We start from the raw sequence: 23,391 nt of genomic DNA, 5'->3' as shown, positions 1-23,391 counted from the left end.
AGGAGGAAGAATTGGATGGAAATCAGTGTACTGTGAGTATTGAGCCGAACTTCTTCATTTGCTGTCAGGAAAAAATGAGAGCTGTGCTCTTGACGAGGATCTGAGGGAGGTGGTTCATGCTGAGATAGACAAAAGAGTGAAACTGGCTGCAGAGGATTGTTTTTCCATGAGACATCCTGTTGTTTTGGTTTCCTCTTGCTGATTACCATCACTTAGTGATCTTGGGTTTGTCAGGCCTCAGTGATGACTCAACTCCCCAGCTCAGTTCAAAAGTTTATTCCCTCCAGGTTTTGTACCAGTCTCACAGTTGTGGTCCATTCTTTTATAGACAGCTCGTGCTGTCACTGCACTGCCTCTACCTTCAGACCATTGGCTCATAATCTGTAAGAGACAGCAAAGTAAATCTGCCTGCAAACCCCATTAGCTGTTAGAGAAAGAAAGAATGGCATTTAACATTAAAAACACAGGTAGGGTTGAATTTATTGTTTTCTAGATTGAAACAGTTTTGGCACATATTGACTGGAGTTAGCATTCCTGTTGGATCTGGAAAAGGCACTGTCAGCCTTGGAAATACAAGCAGTGTTTTTCCGTTTTTGTTGCTCAGCAAAGTATCTTGTTTTAAAATAGCAACTGGAGTATTTTGGAACAAGCTTGGATTTTGGAGACTGTTAAATTAATCTTTTAAGTTTATTCTTAGGGGTAACAATGAGATAATAAATTAAAAAGATTGTTGTCAGATGCCATTAGAAACAAATTTAACCCAAGTACGTGAAAACCACAACTCAAAGGAATGAGTATATTGACCTTACTTGCAGTGCTTTAGTTACCTGAAACTCATAAAACCTAAAACTGCCTGGTTGTGTTGTGCTCTCCTAGGCTTAAATATTAATATGGCTGGTACTAAATACTGACTTTAAAATTGGTTTGTGAAGGGTACAGTCTTCAGTAAATATAGTGGAAATACCCAAAAGTCACGCTTTTACTAAAAAAATTGTATGAGAGTTGCTTATATTTGAAGTGATTTGATTCTAAAGCAATGAGCACCAACTCTGTGAAGGCAACATTCATAAAATAACATTACATTGATTCAGAATGTGTTAGTCTGACATTTGTCTTTGTATCCCAATGTATTTGCTTTGGGCTTGATAGAGCTTGGATATTGATTTCCCTGTGTATTGCCATTAGTCTTCATAGTCACATTGAATGGTGGAATAAAGTAATTAATTAAATAATCTAACTTAAAACAATGACAATTTTGTAATTTTTCTCCTGTCCAGATATAATCCTCTGATACACATGGAGCCATATTTTGCTGGTTTTAAGCATATGCAGCAGGACTATGAAGTCACTCTTGAACTCGCAAGTGAAGAGAATCAAAAAACTAAAAATATGCAAAATTCTAGAACGGGGTCTTACGGTGTCAGCATTAGAGTCCAAGGAATCGATGGACATCCTTACATAGTACTGAACAATACAGAAGGGTGTTTGCCAGAAAATCATCCCCCTGGAAAAGAACAGCAGGTCATTCCTCAGACTGTAAACAAGCCAGCCACAGACTCCAATCCTGCTTTTACGTTGGAGGACAAAATCAGTGAACATACAAAATTTGCTGGAACACAGCACATGCAACCCTCTATGCCTAAAAAACTGAAGATAACCAATGTACATGAAAAGGAAAGTGGAATGCCAGATTTTAAAGATGAAGCTACGAAATCTTCAAATTTGTTGAATTTTCAAAGACATCCTGAACTTTTGCAACCTTATGATCCTGAAAAAAATAACTTGAACTTGGATAATTACCAGTCTTCTGTATGCAGTAAATCTAAGTCTTTTGCAGATGAAAAAACTGAAGCAAAGCCTTGGATTTCCTCATCTAAAATAGTGTCTCTGCAGAAAACAAATATGTACCTTGCAGAGCCAACCAAAGCAAATTCAAAAAAATTACATCCGAACAGGTCAGTAGAAGATCCAAACAAGCAGCTGCAGGATTGTCCCAGTAGCGCTGTCAGCCCCGGTGATGTGTGTGTTTCAGAGTCATTTTCATCTGCAGGAGGATCCCCCTGTGTTAGTCCTACTGCTTATCCTGAGTCAAAGAAACCGAGACCAGATGTTCTTCCCTTCCGCAGGCAGGACTCAACTGGGCCAGTATTGAATGACTCCCGAAGATCCTCATCCTCATCAGCTACTCCCACTTCTGCAAATTCCTTGTACAGATTTTTACTGGATGACCAAGAGTACGCCATCTACGCCGACAACGTTAACCGGCACGAGAACAGGAGATACATTCCATTCTTGCCAGGAACTGGTCGGGATATTGACACTGGTTCACTTCCAGGAGTAGATCAGCTAATTGAAAAGTTTGATAAGAAAGTTGATGCTCACAGAAGAGGCAGGTCAGGAAAAAGGAACAGGATTCATCCAGATGATCGTAAAAGATCAAGAAGTGTTGATAGTGCCTTGTCATTAGGACTTGATGTAAATTCAGATTATTTGGGTGAATTCAGTAAAAGCTTGGGTAAGTCAACTGAGCACTTGTTGAGACCATCTAAACTTTGCCTTCACAAGCAGTTTTCCAGAGATCAAACTTCACCTTCCAAAGAGACGAAGATTTCTGCTCGAAGTATTGGAAAACTGCAAATGCCCAATAAAGATGCCCAGAGCAGCAGTTTCAGCTCTTTGCAACACCATAAACAGAATGGAACAGATACAGAGAGGGGGAGGTCAGCTACACTCCCAGGACAGAGTAAGAGAGAGGAAGTTAAAACAGTAACTTCTACTTTGTTGTTGCCAAACCGAATTACAATTACACCTGAATCGGGAGCCAAGAAGATTTCTGTAAAAACGTGTTCATCTGTCCCTAATATACAGGTAATTTTGAATTTATTCTAGAAGCTGTTCTTTGCACTCTAGCACATGAAAGCTGCCATATTGTTAATTGTGTATTTTTCTGGTCTTCATTAGAACAAGCTCCCATCATACAATGCTTCCAAATGGGATTGTTGTGGAGAAATGTAAATATAATTTCTTTTTATTGTTCTAAGTATAGAAAACCTGATTTGTAAAACAACTGCTTTTTGCACGGGAAAAGGAAGATGGTGAGGCCAAACAAATTCTTGTAAATGATGTTATAAAGATTCTTAAGCATAGATGCACTAAAGTAGAATATGAAAAGATACATATGCAAAATCAAGTTGTTTTCTTTTTTCTTTTGGTGTGGAATGTAGTTTCTTATTTCAGTTGGCCAAAACTCCAGTGGATCTTTCAGAACTTCAAGTCCTTAGTACGTGAAATTTTTCATTAATAGAATGGAATGGAGAAGTCCAAATGTGCTGTTTGTATTTACAAGTCTCACAGGATTGTTATCTTTTTACATTTTTTCTTTATCTTGTAGGCAACTCCTGATCTCTTAAAAGGCCAGCAAGATCTTGCACAGCAAACAAATGAAGAGACTGCTAAGCAGATACTTTACAATTACCTTAAGGAAGGGTCAGTAAACATACTTAGCTTTTGGATGGGAAACTGTATTTGCTCAATATTTGTCATCTTTTACATTTGAAATGTGAAACAGCAAAGTGAAAACTATAATTAAATATATTAAATAAATATATATTAAATAATTAAATGAAACACCTCTTTCACAATTCTGTATCTCAGCTGTGTCCTCTGAGACATTATCATATCTCAAAATACTCAGGCTATCAGGACTTGCATAAGGTATTGTACAGGATATGCATAAATGCACTTGAAACTTGTGAATCGGAATATGGTTTGTCTTTTAAATACATCTGGAATTAAACTTGGTATAATATAGAGGTTATTGGAGAATTCAAATAGTACCTCATGGAAGTTTAAGCCTTTGGCTTTTTTAACCGACAATGAAGGGTTATTTCCTAAGGTTTGACAGAAGCCCTCTTGTTGCTGAGCTTTTAATACTTTTTGCACCTGTTTCTCTTGGTATTTTCTACTAATAACTTGCTGAAAGGTAAAGGAAGGTTAAATTAATTAAAAATATATGATGCATTTAAATTTCTTTTCATTCCTGATACAGCAGGTTCTGGGATCTGTTCAAGTGTTGTTTTATGGGGCAGTAGTCAGGACTTCTAAAACCTGGAACTAACTACTTCTTATTTCAATATGTCTGAGTAATATACATGCTGAATATCTGTCTTTCCACAGCCACAATGTTACAGAAGAGATTTGCACTTCAAGCATTCAGTGGTCTTTTTTGTTTGGTTGGCCTTTTAGAAAACATTTGGAATGCAAATTTTTAACTCCTCTCTTTAAAGATTTTAGTAAATCATAGTTAAGATAATTTCTGATTTGTTTGCATTATTTTGGGGGGTTTTATGGAGATTTTTATTAGTTTGGACAGTCTGAATTTGGTTTGATGTTAACAAAATATTAACTTTCATCCTGTCATTGCTTATTTGTACTGTCTATTTTAGAAGTCCTGATAACGATGATGCAACAAAGAGGAAAGTGAACTTGGTTTTTGAGAAAATTCAGACGTTGAAGTCAAGAGCTGCTGGAAAGACGCAGGTAAAGAATTTTTAATTTGCTTTGGCTTGTTTCAAAGTGGTGCAGTATTCAGACAGGGCCTTGAGAATCTGAATCTCTTTACTGACCAGTAAGGAGATTCTGATTTTACTTTTATTCATGTAGTCCCTCAGGAATATAGCTTGATTTTAATGTCATGAGAAAGATTAAATGCTTATTGTTTATTATTTTATCCTGGGTTATAATAAAAATGAATTTTTTTTTCTTCATAGTCTTCTTAATCTAGATATAGATTAATGTAGAAGATTTTAAATGTAGTTGCTCACAGCACAGTTAACCTTTTTAAGATATCTGTTAGTATTTGATAAAAAGTTTGGAGCAACGAAGAAGAATGTTAGGCACATTCACATGAAATTTCTTGGGTAAATCTGCAGAGATAAATGTTCATCTTTTGATTGCAGTGGGACAGACATAGCATGAGAGACTCATGTGGCTTTTGTTATTAATGACAACATTATTTATTTGCAAAATACATCCTAGGAAATTACCTAAAAAGGTATTTGAAAACCTGACTTAACATATGGGCATACTTTTCTTTGATGTCTGTTTTGCATAATTAGTGATATCTCAGTAAAATTGGCCCAAAGTAGCCATGATTTGATTCATATGTTACCTAATTTGAATTTTTCTTTGCATTTGTATATTTTCTGTTTTATTGTCAACATGCTTCGAGCAGTTACCAAGAAGTTTTATGAAAACCAAATCATGGTTCCTTTGAAAATCTTAGCTTGGCCTGATCCATATGAAAAATCCCTCGTGAGCTCAGGCAGTTGATGCTACACCTTGTTAGTCTTGCTTGTAGCTTTGCTTTAGATTAAAAAAAGAGAAACTATTCTCAAAGAACATCTTGGGTTTGTGGGAATAAATGTCTCTATTTAATTATAGGTTTCAGATTCTTCGGCTGAAGTGAAAGCATTGGTGGAACAAAAAGCAGAACTTGAAAGAAAAGTGGAAGAGTTAGAGAAAAAACTGGATCTGGAAATTAGGGTACAGTATTCTGTATATGTTATAAAGCTTCTGATTATTTCAAATACACTTTTTAAAATAAGTGACAACTGATCCTCCAGCTGAATCCCTTTTGATTCATATTCTTCTCAATCCAGACATACCTGTGCTTTTTCAGAAGACTTTTTATTTAAAGCGTGGTTGCTCACAGCATTGTTACCCTTTGTAACAAATCTGCTTAGTATTTGAGGAGTTGGGAGCAGTGAATAGAAGTGTTAAGCACATGCACAAAGCACTTCTTAGGTATCTGCTAAGGATCATGTTGTTGATTGCAGTGAGACAGACATGGGCTGAGAGACAAACTGTGTTAGTTAATCATATAGCTGCTGTCTATTATTTGCTTAACTTTTGATGTACAAAATTCAGAATCAGCAAAATTCTAAAGAAGAGAGAGATGCTACACGAGCAAGTCTGAAAGATCTTCAGTTGCAGCTTGATCAAAGTATACGTGAGAAGGAAGCCTTAAAAAATCAGCTGGAAGAAAACGAGAAGGAACTCAGGCAAAACCTGGAGGAGTGAGTTAATTCTAGCAAAGTTGTTATTGAAATTTGTACCTTTTCTTAAACCTTCTAGATTAAAAGTACCTGTGTCTCCAGAATATGTTGATGGAACCAGACAAGTGACATTTGTTACTGTAGGAAATGTTCTACCATTTAAAAGAGACATGTCTTCAGAATATCTGGAAGGAACAGAAAGATTGCTGAATTTATAATCTTCCTCTTATTGCAAATTGCTTTTAATATTTCATGGTCCAAATATATAGTTCGAATCTTTGAAATATGGAAACACTTGAATGACTAGAGTACTGGGTCTGAAATAAAATAGACCTCCCCAGTTAAATACCTAGCTAGAAGATTTCTCATTTTTACCCCTCTGACATTTAATTTTCTTGCCTCATTATATCCCATTCTCCTGTGGGCAACATGGGAATGTGTGTCTTTTTAGTACTTGAATGAGCAAATTAGTATTTCTGTAAATTAAAAAATCCTGTCTGATTTTTACTGATGAGGCTTTTTCAAGTGAAGATGGAGCAGGAAAAACACCAGACTGAGATCAGAGACCTTCAAGACCAGCTCTCTGAGATGCATGATGAACTGGATAATGCAAAACACACCGATGAAGGGGAGAAAGAGATTCTCATTGAGGTTAGTTATGAAGCATAGTATTAGAAGGAGGATCAGAAAAATTGCATGAAGAGAGGACACTAAGATACTGATGGAAGAAATACATGCCTTTGCTTTTCCTCTGCTTTTAATCCAAAACAATGTGCCATTATTAAGGGACCTAAGCAAGAATGTTATGATAGCAGCATTAACCCTAAAAGGAATACAGAGTGTAAGTACCATTCTTTTATGGAGGAGGAGAACAGATACCTTAATGGTTGACAGATGAGTTAGCCACTATTATCAGATAATAATCTCAGGAAGAGCAGTTTAAAGAAGATGTATATATTACCAAAGCCAGATGAGATTCAGCTGAGAAAATTAAAAGAACTCAACAAAACAGTCTCTAAATTGTTGACTTCTATTGGTGGGACCAGGGAGAGAAGGGGTGAGTCTGGAGAGGAACAAAAGAGTTGCAGGGTTTCTGTCAGCTTGAGATGAAGGAGGAATTTGCTGTAGCCCTGGTTATACTAATATACTGATGATGAAATAGAGAACACAGCTTATTAAATTTGTTGATAAGGATGTGTAAGAGTATCAGTGCAGAAATATTAAAGGCGATTGCACACAAGATCTGCTGAGTTGAATAACTACCTTGTTTTGTATGGGTGAGATTTGATTACTCTTAAATGACTGTCTTAAATCTCAGGCACTGTAATTGAAAATTGAACATAAGCAGGGGAATATCACAAATGATGACGATAGTACTGAAAAACATTACCTTTGAAGAACTTCAATCTGAATGGAGAAGTGAGGGAAGAGTCAAAAACGCATCTTACAGAATGTTGCTGTAAAGGTGATAGTGATCAATTTTTCTATGTTGTGTGGAGAGTAAGAAATGAGAGACTTAGCTCCAGAGATTTAAAGAAAGTGTTAGAAAAAGTTTCTGTTAATACTGATAATTAAACAGAGGAAGATGCTGTCTGGAATGGTGGTAGGATCCCTTCCATTGTAGGCTTTTAATGGCAGAGTAGGTGATGTGTGTCAGGAGTGGGTTAGATGTACTGATCCTCCTTCAGTGCAGGGGAAGCCTGCATTCTCTTTGGAAGTACAATTATTCATAGCTGGAGAAATACCAAATCAGAGAATTCTTGAAGCAGTACATTTTTGATTGTTTCTGTTATTCTGTGGTTTTGTATGCATCTTTAGTCTTCACTGACTCTCCAGGTCCTTCCCAGCGATTTGCAGAGGTTACCCTGTTGGGAGGAGGAAGGGTGTGATCATGGGCTTGGTTGTAAAGCACTTGTTTTGTCTTCAGCACTTGAAGAAGCAACTTTATTTATTCTTTCCAGCAGAAAAGAAAGCAAAGACTTATCACTGAGTTTGTTTCTCTTGCAAATGGGGAAAAAATGCTTCGTCTTTGTTCTTATCTAGGTCATTGCTATTGACAGCACAACATAGGACTGACTCCTGCATTATTTGCAGGGTAACATACACCATTAAAAACTTTTGATAGTTTTACAGCATCATATGTTGACCTACTAGATAAAAAATCAGCTATATGTTGTACTGCTAATAATAATAGGGTTGAACTAATTTTTAGCTTACTGTAAAAGCTATAAAAAATATGTGAGTTGCATGAAACAAAGTTGTTCTTGGGGAGCTTATGTGCTTTCTTTCTGTGAGACATAAACAGAACATCCACAGGGGCTGTTTGACACACAGCTGTGTTTAATTTTGGGCTTTAGGAGCTGATGCAAATGAAGCAGGATCTGCAAGAAGTATTAATAGCAAAAGACCAACAAGAAGAGATTTTGAGAAAGAGAGAGAGAGAGCTCACAGCTTTGAAAGGAGCACTTAAAGAAGAAGTATCCAGCCATGACACAGAGATGGATAAACTTAAAGAGCAGCATGATAAAGAATTGCTGGATCTTCGACAGAGCCTGGAGAAAGCAACAGAGGTACCTAAGTGCTAACAATTACCTTCACAGGGAAAGATCCCACCTCCCTCAGATGCCTGTATACCAGATACTGATACTACTGTTTTCTTAGCAAAATAGGCAAAGATTTAGGCCAGGAGATTCGTGGCTGCTGAGAATAAGTTTTACTTAATGCACAACTAATGTTTTGATTTTTTTTGTCACAACTAAAGTTGTGGTCATTTCTTCAAGCACTTATTTACTGCATTTGCTTAATTGCAAACTTTGAAGGAGAATAGATGGGAGTGTAGTGGAGAGAACCATTTGCTTGTCCTGGGAGCCACCAAAATCTTCAGTATGCCCTTGAAGAGCACCAGTGTGCTTTGCTAATTGTACTGTTGCAGTAACTTCTAGCAGCTCTCTGCAGTCCTTGCAGCCCACTGTTCGTACATTCAGCTTCTTGTGTCATATCCTGTTCCCTGGTTACATTGTTCCACCTTGTCCATTCAACTTCTCAATATCAGCCTGGGGTTTTGTGTTTTATTTTGTGTCCTTTTCTTGAACTTAAGCTTGTTTGCTGAATCCTCTCAAAGGAGTGTGAGCACAAGGAAACAGCAGGGGTTTGGGTGTTTTGAATCAGACAGGAAGAAAACAGAACTGAAGGAATTGCCTCTTCCAGCACCAGCAGGAAGTCTTTGTGAGAGGGAGAATAGGAACAGATTTCAGATGCGTGTATTTGTTATTGTTTTACAAAAGATGTCCTCTGTGAAATTTTCTGTTTAGAGACGACAGGTAGGAACATATTGAAAGACTTTTTTTAGTAAGGGGACAGTTCTCTTAAAGTTTTCAGCATTCTTTTTACAGTGACAGTTTTTTGTGTCCTTTCTGTATATTCCCTCATTTTATTTCTCAAACGTTTGAGAAAATTTCCGCAGGCAAACCATGCTTGACCAATATGTCAGAGCTGTAGACTCAGTTTTATGTTTAAAAATACCCATGCAAATTAATGTCTGTTACCTACACTAGTCTTAGGTGGATTGTAGTTACCCTGCTGGTTGTAACCTGAACTGAGGGATCTGAGGGAAAATTAACCTTGAAGCTGGAAAGAAATTTCCAAAGCTTTATATGCTCTATGAGCAAAGTAGGAGCTCACGTGGAAGATGCTGGATAGGTGTTGTATAATTGAATCCTGACAAAATATTATCCTTCTAAAGGTTTAAATGTGCAGTTTTCTTCAGAGGTTAGAAAATTTTATAAGTACTGGTTTGTTTTTGCAGCCTAGGACTTGAGATTGTTTGGCTTTGCTTAAATATATTACTTCTCTTCGTTTTACATCATCATGAAGATATTTGATTTGTCTGAGCTGCATGAACTGAATTAATTTTTTCTTTGAGAGAAAAGTAGAACATTTAAATTATCATTTTTTTATTACACAGTAATTGTAGTGACAGCTTAACCTCAATGAACCATCTTTCAAAGTTAGTGCATGGTAATTTACTGTATTTCAATTATGGAACTGTAATTACGACTGACAAGAAATGAAAGAGTAGTCTGTTTGGCATAACAATGACACAGTCTGGGAAATGGCTCTATGACTGGGTTGCTGTGGCTTAGAGATGTTTATAAATAGCATTTATTTACTTGCATGACATAGTCTATCTAATGGTAAATTTAATAAGATGTTCAAAAGTGAAATTTATTTGATTAATGTTGGTCTAAGTACCTGTTCTCGTCCCATTTGAGTTGAAGTTTTTGTATTTATTTGAAGTAAAATTTTAAGTATGTTTAATTGGAAGGTGGTGTTTTCTTTAGTTTTTGTTCCTTTTTTGAATTTTGCTAGTATTTGTACTCAATGATTTCTTGAAGCACAGCATTATCTTTGTTCCTGCTGATAGAGATTAGTTGTCAAGTTTGATATATCAATTATCAGGAAAGAATAACCATTCTCTGCAGGAAATTTCCTGACTGATCTGCTGTGATCTTAGGTATATTGCTAATTATTTGGTTTATAATTAATCTGAAATGCCCAGGAGGCATATACAATTGAGGCTACTTGGACTATCTGTTGGTTTTTTGTTTTGTTTTTTTTCTTACTCCAAGCTGGAAAAATTTATACCTGATGGCAGGACACAAGAAACCTACACCAAAGATTAATGGGAAGGGCCATTCTGTTGTATTTGATGACAAAACAGGAGTGTAAATGCTGTAATAGTGGTTTGTCATACAAAAAATGTGGATACAGATGTTTGATAGATCAGGTTGTATCAGGACCTCTATGTACAAGAGTGTTTGTACTTATATTGCTTCTAAATCATCCAGGGTGGTACAATGAATAAAGGTGTTTTGTGATATATAGGCTGTTAAGGAAGTTTTTGCATGGAGAAAGGAAGTAGTTTTTATGCCAGTGTTAAATCAACAGAATTTTCATCTGCTGGAGGCATCAGACAGGTTGGCAAGTAATGTGCAGTGCATTTAGTCTGTGTAATTAGAATGCCACATAGATCTGTTTGCAAATAATGTTAGAAACATACTCAAGGTTATTCGATAGAAGAACAGAGCAGGACTGTTGGTCATTGTGATTCTGTTCTCATGCTCACGTGGTGCCAGTTTGGAGGTTTTTGTTGGATTTTTATTGTTATTATCTGGTTTCTGATTTTTTTAATAGAGAATTTTAAATAAAGTCACAGGTATTAAGGTATTATTTTTCATTGCTGCAATTTACGTTTTAAACTTATTTTTGTGTTGTGCCTTTTGCTTGTGGTGGTCTTGAGATGGCTCTGACTATTCTTGACTTCATTGCTTATTTATTGAGACTGAGACCAGACTATTTCCATTTAACAATAGGAGAAGTTTTACTCTTCCATAACATACCTCTGTGGGATAATAATTGCCTTTAATAATAAATTTAAAAATTAATTTCTTTCTGATTAAGAACAGATTTCTCCATAACTGTAAGTGCTAGAACAGATTAATGTGAATTCTACTCCAGTTTTTAATGTCATAGAAAAATACCTATTTAATTTGACTCTACAGTGCAACCGTCCAGAATTGTACTACTGTAAGCATGGGTGCTGTGTCACTGTAGAAGTGCCACTGTTTCAGTAAAATTTGGAAATAGCTTTTGGAATGTAATGATGCAGGTAAAAGGTTGTAGCATATTGCAACTAGCACTGTTCAAATTCCACTGAAATTGTATCAGCTCAGGAGGGCAGTTGCAAACTGCACAGCACTTCAAATTTACATCTGTATTTAGAGAAACTGTCTGAACAAATGATGTTGTTCAGAAAAAGCTGTAATCATCACGTTAGGAAAAGGCTTATCTAAGCCTGACCTTGACTGATTTATTTGGCATATCATATGTCTGACCTTGTTCTCAAAATGATAGAACAGACACTCAGAGCTGATTAATTTATCAACACATTTAGGAATGCAGTGAAGCTGGATCACATTACTATTAACACATGTATGTGTTACATATGATTGTTATGATTCAAGAGAATGAATTTTACTGGAGCAAATGTCATGTAGAAACAGCAAAAGACAGTGGTTGCCTTCTACACATATTATAAACTAAAATGGTCCTCTCTTAAGAAAAAATAAATCTCTGGGTATTACACATTTGATTTTGTTTTTTTCTCATCTTGTTAATTTAGGGAAATCGAACACAAACTGTAAAGAGCTTTGAAATGAAGAGTAACAGCTGAATCTTTTTCTACTTAACCTGATGTGTCTTTCTAAAAGCTAATAAAAGTCTCCCACATACAGCAGAAACTCAAAAACTGGCTTAAGCATTCCAAATGATACTGAGATGTACTCTGTATGCCTTTTTTATGGAAGTGGTTTGGAATTCATAGTTGAAATGTAAAATGAAACATAACTGAATCTAGTATATTCTGGGAATCTATTTTGGAATAATACTGTACAGTGAACAGTGGTTACCCAAGTTACTCAGGGAAAAGTGAAGATATAAGTGTGGAGCATTGCAAAGCTGCTTTGGTACTTTCAGTGATTTAATGTATATAACTGTAAAATTATATGTATATCCAGAAAAAAAACAATAGGATCCTGCTACCTTGTTCTGCTGTGAGGTGAAATCTCAGAGCTGTAATAAATCATGCTAAAAACCCTTGGTCTTCATAGCAGTAAAAGAAACAAATGATATAACAAGAATTGGGCATGGGAACAGTGCTATGTGCTCTTATCCATACATCCATAACTCAGCTGAATTGGCATTCTGAATGCTGCCTGAGGCTGGTATGTTCACCTCAAGCAAGATACACAATGATTGAAAAAGATTTAGAGAAGGTGATCTAGGATTTGAAACACTGGTGGGTGTTTTCTTGCCCTCCTGAGGCAGCTTTTGCCATCTTGAAATAAGTCTTTCGTTTCAGTTCTAGAAGCTTGTTGGTAACAGATCTAAACTGTGTACAGAGTCAAATGGTGGAGAGACTGGTCCAAGACAATGTTTCATCTTTCATGACATAACCCCTCTCCCCCTTTCATTTTATGCCTTTTTTTACCAGCCTTCTAAAAGGCTGTTAAGATTCTGATTGATTTTCAGTACAAACACAGATGTGGTGGGGAAAAGAGAGGGAGGTTACACAGACAGAAGTGTGATGGTAGAAGGAAAGTTGCAGGCACTCCTTAAATTGGAAACACCTATTTTAGAACTGTATATTTAAAATTTGGGAGACAGATTTGATTTGTTTTGCCTGACATGTCTGTTTTATGTGTGGAAAGGATGTTGGTAATAATATTATGCATCTTTTAAGGACCCATTTAATAAAGTACCACATAAATTATGGAATATTAGTGTTGTCAATAAGAATGTAAAATGTGCCTCTGAAGCACTCTGAATATGTAACTTAATGACTGTGGCTTTAAGTTCCACCTCCTCTAATCCTTTCTTCCCATGCAGTTTACTCCTCCATTTATTTGTTAGGTACATGTCTGGGTTTGGGTGCAGACAGTGCCATGAAACTACAGCTCAGTGGGTTTTATACTCTATGTAGAGTAAAGAAAGCCTCTCAATAAAACTGTCCTGCAAAGTTCTCTTTGAGTTGGATTGTGCCACAAGTATAGGAAAATTTAAAAATAATCCTGTTTATCTGTAATAGTAATTTAACTATTGTGTACCTTCCTCTGCTAGGACTATTTCAGTAAGTCTGGGTTGGGAAGGGGGTTGTTTGTGTGATTTTTAATTTTCTTTGTTTCTGAAGCTTTGCAAGAGATTGCACAGCCAGGAAATTCTTTAATGCCATCAGGAGGATCCTTAATCCTTGTTAGAAGAAGCCAGTTTGTGTATTCAGGTGGTTTGTCTCGTGACAGTATATGTGTGTTTGTGTATGTATGGGAAGTGTTTGACTGTCAAACAGGAGGGAGCAATGTGAACACAGAGTTAGTTAATATTTTACTCCAGTCTATCCAACAACTTCTGACCTTCAAAAGGCTGTTGGTATAAGCCAATCTGAGTGTGTCATACATAGCCAAGGGGATAATATGACATTGATGCAGGTACTGGTTAAGAGGTTAATACTTTCCTGGCCCTGGATTTTATAACTTACATAAACGTTAGGTCATGCCTAAATTGGAAAATTTTGTTTAACATGCTCTGTGTAAAAGAGGGTTGCATTCTTAGTCTTCAGATATAGGTATTTAAGTCTTTCATTACATCTCATAAATGAAAACCTAAATACCTTTAGAAATAATATTAAGGACATGGTACCATTTGAAGCATTTGAAAATGACCTTGTAAGAAAACAAATCTTTTCTCTAAGCTGTCACCAGTGAATTTTTAACAAGTTAGTAGAGTGGCTCTAGCTGAAATGAAATGAGAGACCAGTCTGACTCGCTTGTAAATTTTTGCACTTGCTTACTGAATAATCTCTTGAAGTACAGCAAAGAATTTAAGCTAGTTGCAGTGTACCTTCCTAAGAGAGTTACCCTTTTAATAGGTAACTAATAATAGTTAACTTCCAAAGGCATAGCCATGTGTTCAACTTGGCTAGGCCTCAGTTTGAGATGATGGGAAGAATTAATATAATCAGTGCCAGGTAGAAAAACAGTAAGTGCAGCCATTTAGGTTTTTTCCCCAGAAGTTTTGTTGTTTTTAGTGTTATCTTTTTTTGGGGAGTAGGTAGGATGGGTTGGGTGGGTTGGTAGCCTAACATTCCATTTTTAAGGAATTTTCATACTCCTTTTGTAGAGATATGAGATTTAATTATCCATGCTATCCTGTGGTTATTCTGTTATTCATCCCAAGGCTTCCAACTGCTTTAACTAGGGTTAGAAGGATTGCCTAAAGGTAAACAGTAGGTAAAAATGCTGGAACTACAAACAGAGGTCAAAGGAGAAATAAAAACCTGCTATTTGCATTAATGAACTTTGAAAACTGGATGACTGTAGCTGAATAATACTGAATTCAGAAGCTCCCTTTACAGAAGAGCTAACAACGATTACAATTAAAGAATTGTCCCTCTGTGGAGACTCACTATGTTTGTTTTTCCTTGGTGTCAATCTTTAGGTGTAGAATGGTTTGGGGTTTTTTTCTTTCCTTAGAAATCATCTGTCTGTTACCTAAGGAAATCAGTGACTAGTTTTATTTAAACTATTTTGTTTATATACAAAAAGAAGAGGAAAAGACAATAGAAAGATATTTGATATCTTTGTCACTGCTAACCCCTCTGGATCATCTGAGGGAGCTGGGCAGATGTGAATCCCTGAAGTCACGTGAAACATCTTACATGTAGTACAAGAAGTTAAACTAGTCCAGAATCAACCTAAAAAGGTGGCCCATGAGACTTCAGAGCTGGTTTCAACAGCCAGTGCCTTAATACCTGAAGTGTTCTACACTAGGAATAGAATAAAGTGAGCAGCAACACCATTTCCCTTTATCAGAAGATTTTGGAAGATTATCCTGTCATTTACTTAGATTGCACAGTTATGAATATGAAAAAAAAATGTAAATCTGTTACTTCCGTTAAAAAGCTCCAGTTTGTGTCCCAGCTCATTTTGGAATGGAGATTTGTTCTTCAAGTGTGGCTGTTATAGAACAAACAGTTAACTGGTTGAAATAGTTTTCACAGAATAGCAGAATAAATTAGGCAAGAAAAGGCCTCTGAGATTATTTGTGTCCCCCCTATGAGCGAACACCACAATGTCAGCTTGACCATGGCACCAAGTGCCACGTCCAGTCTTTCCTTAAGCACCTTTAGGGACAGTGACTCCTCCTTGGACAAGCCCTTGTTCCAGTGTCTAATCATGATGACTGAGAATAAATTCTTCCTCATGTCAAATCTAAGCCTCCCCTGCCTCAGCTTGAGGCCACGTCCTCCCGTCCTGTCGCTGTTCCCTGGGAGAAGACACCGACCCCTGCTCGACTACACCCTGCTGTCAGGGAGCTATAGAGAGATAAGGTCACCCTGAGCCTGCTCTTCTCCAGGCTGAGCCCCCAGCTCCCTCAACCACTCCTCATCAGAATTATGGTCCAGACCCTTCCCTAACTCTGCCCTTCTCTGGACCTGCTTCAGCCCCTCAATGACCTTGCTGGACTGGGGAGCCCAGAACTGGACGTGCAATTCCTGTTATTTAGTTGATCTGGATTCTGAAAAGAGATGTAAGGGTTTTTAGAAGTATTTGCTGACTTTTGCCTGATAAACATTGTATTCAACCAAAATTTAATTATTCTAGTACGTGGCAAACTAAATACTTAACTTGCACACACTTTGAGTCTTCCTTTATTTTGTAAAAGGACTCTAAGGATCCCATAATGTGTAGTCACTGCCAAAGGGGAGTTTCACCAGCTGAAACACTGAAGTCAGCCAAAACTATTTTTTAATGATCAGTTACACAACCTCTCTCATGTCTTTGCCAGTGCCGAGGGTGTGGTAAAAAAAAAAAGGTGTGGAACCACAGAATAATTTCTGCATTCCTATCCAAAAGTATTTATTTCTGTGTTCAGGTTGAAACTAAACATTTCATTTGCATCTGAAGACCTTGATGGATGTTCTGTCCAGTTTCTTTGGGTCTACACAATAATGAGTGGTGGGAAAGATTTTGATGCCTTTCATACTATCTGTTTACCGCGTGCAACAAAGTTCAGAGTAAAATACTGTATAAATATATTTGCTTTACTGAGTTTTCTGCAGCAAAGGAGTTGGAACAATATTTATTGTTTTATTTTAACTTGGTCTTGACCAAATTTAATATGTTGAAAACTACTTCTGGACACTGTAACTATATACAAGGACACAAACGCAAGCTTTATTAGATTAATTTCTTGTTACGCAAAACACCTGAAAGGAGCAGGCTGGAACGTGAGGGAAATGTATTTTACTGCTGATGTTCTCTTATATTTCATAGGCTTAGAGCTGAAAACCAAATGCCACATGCATATAAACTCCAGCAGCTGTGACTGTGTGGCTCAGATAAGCAGGCCTACGCTAGGTAAAACTTTATAGATCAGGTGTACATACCAAACCAAACAATGCACACACATATATATGTATATAACTATATACGTGCGTGTGCAGGCATTCCTGCACTTTCTTCATCTGTTAGGAGTTAAATGAAGCTTGTACATACTATTAAAAACATCTGGAGAAAGAATGACAGACATTTTTTCACAAATTTTTAATTCCTTCTCTTTACATAGCTGCCATCTAAGTAATGTTAATCCCTGTGTTAAATGCAGTAAGAGGTAGAGAGATCTGTTGAGAGGATCATTTGGTTGTGCGTGTCCAAGCTTAAAGTACCTAGGTTCACTTCAGGGTACAATTTTTGCTGACTTTAGTTGTGATTGTGCATTCAAATCTATGGAAAGCAAACCCCAGTGTCTCAAACACCAGGGAGGTTAAGGAGCATGTAGTTATTGATCCTCTGGAAAGGTTTGGATGAGTGACTTGCCTCGGGAGGTCTTTAACAGAGACAGCAGACTCCAAATTCTCTAGGGCTGGTTTTGGGTACCTTAGCTGTGAAACTGTCCTTTCTCTTTTTTGCCTCGTTCATTTCTGCTGTAAACTCTTAACTTCTCAAGCTAATTGACTAATCTTTTAAGCTTTAGTATTAAAATATATGAGAGCTATTAAAAAGTCAGTGGTTATTGAACACCATGGATAATTTTCTACCATTAATGATCTATTTTTGTGGTCAGAAACTGATGGTTTTTTTCACAGTATCTTTCTTTCAGGATTTGATAACTTGTTTTATTTGGTTTGAGTCTGCTGTTGGACTAATAAGTAGTTACTGCAGGTGTGCTTGGCACAATGACAAGACCAGAATGCAGAAGCTTATTTTCAGTCAGTGACAGAGGACTTTGTTATTGAGGGAACTTCTCTGTACAACTGTGTTTTCTTTCTTCTAGACAAGCTTCTTTTTCTCTATTCCTAGTTCTTTCCAGAAATTTGTAACCCATTTCCAGCTCGTTTTCCTTAATCTCTGTAGTTTAATTTTGCTTTATAAGGCTTACACAGTCTTAATCAGGAGTTTAAACATGATCAGTTTTGAGAAAGTATAGTGAAATATTCAGTGGATTCAAAGGTAAATAAATAAGAAAGTGACACGAGTGTGGTTAAGAAGTCTTCAAATGGTGTGGTTATTAAGGGAAAGATATTGTTCCTTCAGAGATTGAGGAGATGGATATCTGAATGTAAAACTGTCTGAATGTAGGGACTAGAAGGTACTGAATGCCCTGGAAGACAGAGAGAGGACAGGCAGATTTAAAGGAAAGACAAAACAAATGCAAGTAAATAAGCATAATAAGCAAAATGCTCTAGGGTATTTACTTACATAAATATAATTCTGTGATACAATGCAGTAAATAGTAACAGTAAAAAATTGGTTTACTAAAACGCATTGCCACAAATAGTAAGTGTGACTAAAAAGAAATAAACATTTTCTGTATCATAGGGAAGAAACTGCAGAATTGGAATTCACATATGTTAATTCTAAAATCCAAAAGAGCCCACTTCAATTTTTTATAAAATTGCCCCCCTCTCCTCCTTTTTTATGAGGGGCTTGAATTTTTGCAGAGGTATTTTGGTGGTATTTTTTTTCTTTGTATGGCAAATATGTCTGAATATACAGTATTTCATTCCAGGTTTTGTTGACAAGAATCTTGTTTAACCAGTTTTGTCTGTTTAGTGCTCTGTATGTTTATGTGCATAATCTTCTTTAAACTTTCTGAAAAGACTGATCCACAATTCTTTGAACTAAAGTTCTTATATTAACAATGTCTGTTAATGTTTTATATTCAACTTGAATCATTACTTTGTGACCTTCACGTGGTTCTGTTACCATGGGTTAAATTATATAAACTTAGTTAAAATAAATGCCAAAACTTTTCCAAAATCCCCAAATGAATAAATGTACAGGATTTATGAATGGCACCAACCAGAGTCATTAACTGATATCATGTCATTAAGCCTTGAGGACCATTAATTAACTCACACTGTTTATGTGGAGCACCATTACAAACAAGTCACATGTGGACTGAGGGAAATGGATCCACAGCACAATCTCTCCCTGTCTGGCTTTTTCCTCGTTTATACTTACTACCCCTTCAATGTTCAATTTTCTTTATTTCCTTCTTATCACTCTAACCTACTAATTGAATGCTTTTGCAAACAGCCTTCAACTCCTTTTTTTGAGTGTGAGTCAGTCCCTGAATTTTCAGTGAAAATTTGCATCCCTGCTCATTCAGGCTGTACCCCAGAGATTACCTCTGGCTGTTGGCAGATACTGTTGGACAGTTTAAACTGTCCTTGTTGTTGCCACTTTCAGTTCTAGCCTATGAAGCACAGAATTGCCATTCAGACTTTATCAACATACATAGTAATTTCACTGTCACTTCAATGCTGTGGTTTTCATATCTTCTACTTCCGTGTTTTGTTAGGAAAACTCTATGGAGAGCATAGTGAGCCATGTGTAATGACAGTGTTGAGTTGTAGCTATGGTCTGTATGTGAGTGATCTGCCTGCCAGCAGTGTGGGACTGCTGGGGCACACTGCCTGTGTGCAGGGCTCCATGGGCAAAGGACACAGCAGTCCTTGTGTGCGTCAGCAGTGGACATGTGCGGTTCAGCTGAACCTTATGTAAGTGTTCAATATATGGACAGGGATCTCTCTCCACCAGGTTCTCCCCTAATGGTGTTGCTGCAAGGTCTGTTAGAAGAGCATTTCAGTGCTTGTACGCTTTGTGGATGCTCTCCAGTGATCCATCCCTAGGCTTTTTGCTGCCCTGGCCTTTGGTGGCCTTTTTGCTGTTCACCTGTCTTCCATGAGCAGGCCTGGAGCTGAGGTAAAAGGTGTGAGGTGCCAGAGAAGAATAACAGTGGAGAATACAAGGCAAGAACTATGAAGACTTTTGATACCCTTAGGTTTCTGTGGTAATGTGCTGTAGGATATGGCATACATTGCCAAAAACTCTTATAATCCAGAAACTTCATTTGTGCCAGTGAAGAAGCTCTGCATGAAATTCTCAGTACTCTAGGGAAAAATGAATATAAAATTTTTTCTGTTGAAACTCAACTGTGTAATTTGACTCTTGGAGAAGTGATGCTGTGTGTGCTTTTTCTTACACAAGGAACATGTAAATTATATTTGTATGGCTTGACTTGTTTAAACTTCACTATCAAATTGAAGATACTTTTGAATTGTTTTGTCTGGTATCCTCCTGAATGATATCCTCAGGGTCATTTTCCACGCCTTATGTGTGTAGTAAAATTGTGTAAGGTAAACTGATAAGATAGATACTCCTGTGTTTCTTTTCAGTCTTGTCTGAAACAAGTTTAAACAATGTGTATGGTGAAACCAACCATATTATGAAGAAAATTCCTTGTACTCTTCCCAGAATATGAGTAAGAAAAATGTTCACTCTCCAACTACAATACAGTGCAGCTCCCCATATATATAGCAAGAGAGTTTTCTACCATCTTGAAAAAGAATGTGTGTGTGAAAGAAAGGAGTTTTGTCCTTAACATGTTAGAGAATTCGTTTGTGCAGGTGTAACCCTGTGCTGGTCACTCAATTAGCTGGAACTTTAGGGAGGTTTTATTTATATATCTAATTTATTTTCAAGATTTTAAATTGGGTTAATAAAGACAATACTTGCAACTTGCCCTTTACGATTCTCTACATTTTACATCTATTCATCTAAATTCTTGCTAATTTACTGAAATATATAGTGAAAAAGGAGAGCAAATAATAGTTTAGTTTAATGCTAGGGTCTGCATCCTAAGATACATACAACAAAAACCAGGCTGGAGCACATCTCTAGATATGATGGCATCAGTGTAATCTGAACTTAATTTTGAACCTCGTAGGTTAAGACATATATACAGATAGATATTACTTCCCTGTTTATTTACGTCTGTGGATCTCTGGGGAGAGGGGTTGTTGTTTGCTTTTGTGCATGTGTGCATCCACTTTTACCTAAATACTGCTTCCTGTGTTGGCAAAGTGAAACAAACCATGGTTGATATAGAGGAATCTCCAGGTCTGGTGTGGGTGTACTTCAGTCCTCATACTGTGCAGCCCCATGTAGGCAGTTGGATGAAAAAGAACAGACAAATCAACATTCCTTTCCCTGAACTCCCCAGCGTGCCTCAGCTGCTTTCACTCAGCTCCAGAAAGGAGAAATGAGACTAAAAGGAGCCACTGGTGGAGTGCTTGCTAATGAGTAAAACTTCGCTCTGTGCAGAAAGCAAAAATTAAAGGAATATATAAATGCTATTGAAATTTCAGTATGTGAAAACTTAAAGCATCAACAGAGATTTATTTCAGAGCTTTTAACTAGTTATGTGCATAGAAGAACAAGTTTTTTCAGGATTTTCAAAAGACCAGAACTTGTCAGCCTGCTTATGCTGCCAGTTTTTGTATAATAAGTTCATTGACCCTGTAGACAGTCTGAGTGTTTTCTGAGTTACCGCTTTATCTAATTTGCATGATTTTAAAGCTGTTGCTTGCTAGAAAACAGTCTAGTGAGGGCATTCTTTGTAAACACCCTTTTATATAACTTTGCTTATTCCTTTTGGATAAGGAGAGGGGAAGATCAGGAGCAACAATCAAAAATAGCATAGATGAAAAGTAATTTTCATGCTTTCATGGAATATTTTACAAAATAGTTTCTGAGTTAGTTTGATGATAGGATTTCTTTTGTTTTCACCTAGATAAACACAATATCACATGCACAGAATGTTTGCTTTAGTAATGAATGTGTAATTGCTTATTGTTACCAGATAATGTTTTAAATGGATTTGAGAAGGATTAGGGAAATTAATGGATGATACATTCATGGAAGAAAACCAGTGAGAGGAGTGTATGATGATGAAGGGCTTGCCCCATAGTTGTTCCTCATTTAGTCTGTAAGCATCAGCCATGGCCATGAGAGAGAATCCTGGTCTAGATTGATTCCTGCTTGTTCTGATGTTCTTGCTGCTGTTTAAAGTCTTGGTGTAGAAGACAGTGGGGCTGCACTTGAGAACCAGATCTTTGTACAGACTGTTGTTTTGTATCAGCCCCTGAATATCCAGAAGCAAGAATCACCCATTATATCCTGGGTTCTTTTACATTCTTTGGAGACTATTCTGAGTGAGAAATCAGTGAAGAGCAAAGATAAAATCCTTCCTGCTCTTTACAGAATTAAATGTTTATCAGTGCATATCTGGTTTGTGTTACAAGAGTATAGATAATATAACAATATAGCCAGATATTTCCACTTATGATTGCCACAGTAACTGGTAGGGTATTTTAGGGGATAAATGGTAAGGTGATTACTAGCTGTGAAGAGTAACATGCTGCAGCCAGCTGCCCTGCAAAAAACAGTAAAAAATTCAGTGCCACAAGTTGTGATGTGTTGTTCATTATTTTAATTTGTTTGTGCTATATATTAATTTAAACTTCTGAAAAAAAAAGTGTATCTGTTTGAATACAAGTTGAATTCAGTATTCAATACAAGTTGAACCACCACTGTTTGTTTAGTGCCAAGATTTCTTTTTATTATCTGTCATTTACTCTGCAGCCCCACCAATAGTTGTGTGGATGTAGTGTGTTGCATGTTAGTGCTTGGAATTATCAGTGGGGTGAGGCTGCCTAAGTTTTGTACTGCTCTGGAAGACACTCTTCATAAATACTTTCCTCCTTGAAGGTCCATATGACTTTGTCTTTTTGTTGAAGTTTTTTGTTTACTTAGAATTATCTAACAATGGAATTTGGTAATGAAATATTTCAGGACAATAAAGAAGAAGATGTCAAGGTGAAAATATGAGATGACAAGCATAAGACTGTTCAGGTGTCATATATTACTTTATCTGTTGATGCTCAAGGAGAAAAAATGCTAAATATTAAGGTCTCTGTTGATATTTTAGTGTTATATCCTAGCTGTATTTGCTGTGATGCCTTATGGAACTCCTGTTGGAAAACAGCACCAATTATTTTTCTTTTTAAGCCTGACATTATTTGTTTTTGCTAGAGTGCTGCTGTCCTTGCAAGTGAAAAAAATGCTGCACAAGAGGAGCGAAATAGTATAGAAAATCAAGTCAAAGAGCTGATTGAGGAAAATGAGCGACTGAAGAGAACACTTACTGAGCTAGAGAGGAAAATTGAGGAGCTGCAGAAACAAATTGATAATATGAAAGGAGAAGAAAATAAAGTGAAGGAAAAATTAAAGACATATGAGGTAAGTTAAGAAAACAAACCCCTTAGTAGTCTTCCTCTTTGCAATGGATTCATTGTAGAATGAAAACTGACCGAGAGGAGGGTGAACAGTGCCATAGGAAAGGAGGAGGAAAACCAGCAGATTGTCAAGAAGCA

General features: G+C 36.8%; 1 protein-coding gene across 3 annotated transcripts in view; it reads left to right on the top strand.

Annotated features, from left to right (window-relative positions):
- CGNL1 (cingulin like 1) overlaps positions 1 to 23,391 on the top strand; it is a 54,910-nt gene that overhangs the window by 12,939 nt on the left and 18,580 nt on the right. For all 3 annotated transcript variants that reach the window (XM_033070881.2, XM_033070879.2, XM_033070880.2), the window contains exons 2-9: positions 1,278 to 2,868; positions 3,392 to 3,486; positions 4,446 to 4,539; positions 5,443 to 5,544; positions 5,929 to 6,077; positions 6,572 to 6,707; positions 8,414 to 8,626; positions 23,051 to 23,257. In XM_033070881.2, coding sequence (XP_032926772.1) covers positions 1,297 to 2,868; positions 3,392 to 3,486; positions 4,446 to 4,539; positions 5,443 to 5,544; positions 5,929 to 6,077; positions 6,572 to 6,707; positions 8,414 to 8,626; positions 23,051 to 23,257 — 2,568 coding nt within the window. In that variant the 5' untranslated portion in view covers positions 1,278 to 1,296. The remainder of the gene's footprint in view (positions 1 to 1,277; positions 2,869 to 3,391; positions 3,487 to 4,445; positions 4,540 to 5,442; positions 5,545 to 5,928; positions 6,078 to 6,571; positions 6,708 to 8,413; positions 8,627 to 23,050; positions 23,258 to 23,391) is intronic.

Source organism: Catharus ustulatus, chromosome 12, assembly GCF_009819885.2.
Source record: "Catharus ustulatus isolate bCatUst1 chromosome 12, bCatUst1.pri.v2, whole genome shotgun sequence".
Lineage (NCBI taxonomy): Eukaryota > Metazoa > Chordata > Aves > Passeriformes > Turdidae > Catharus > Catharus ustulatus.
Note: the sequence above shows the minus strand (reverse complement) of the source record. Positions and strands in the feature narration are given on the sequence as shown.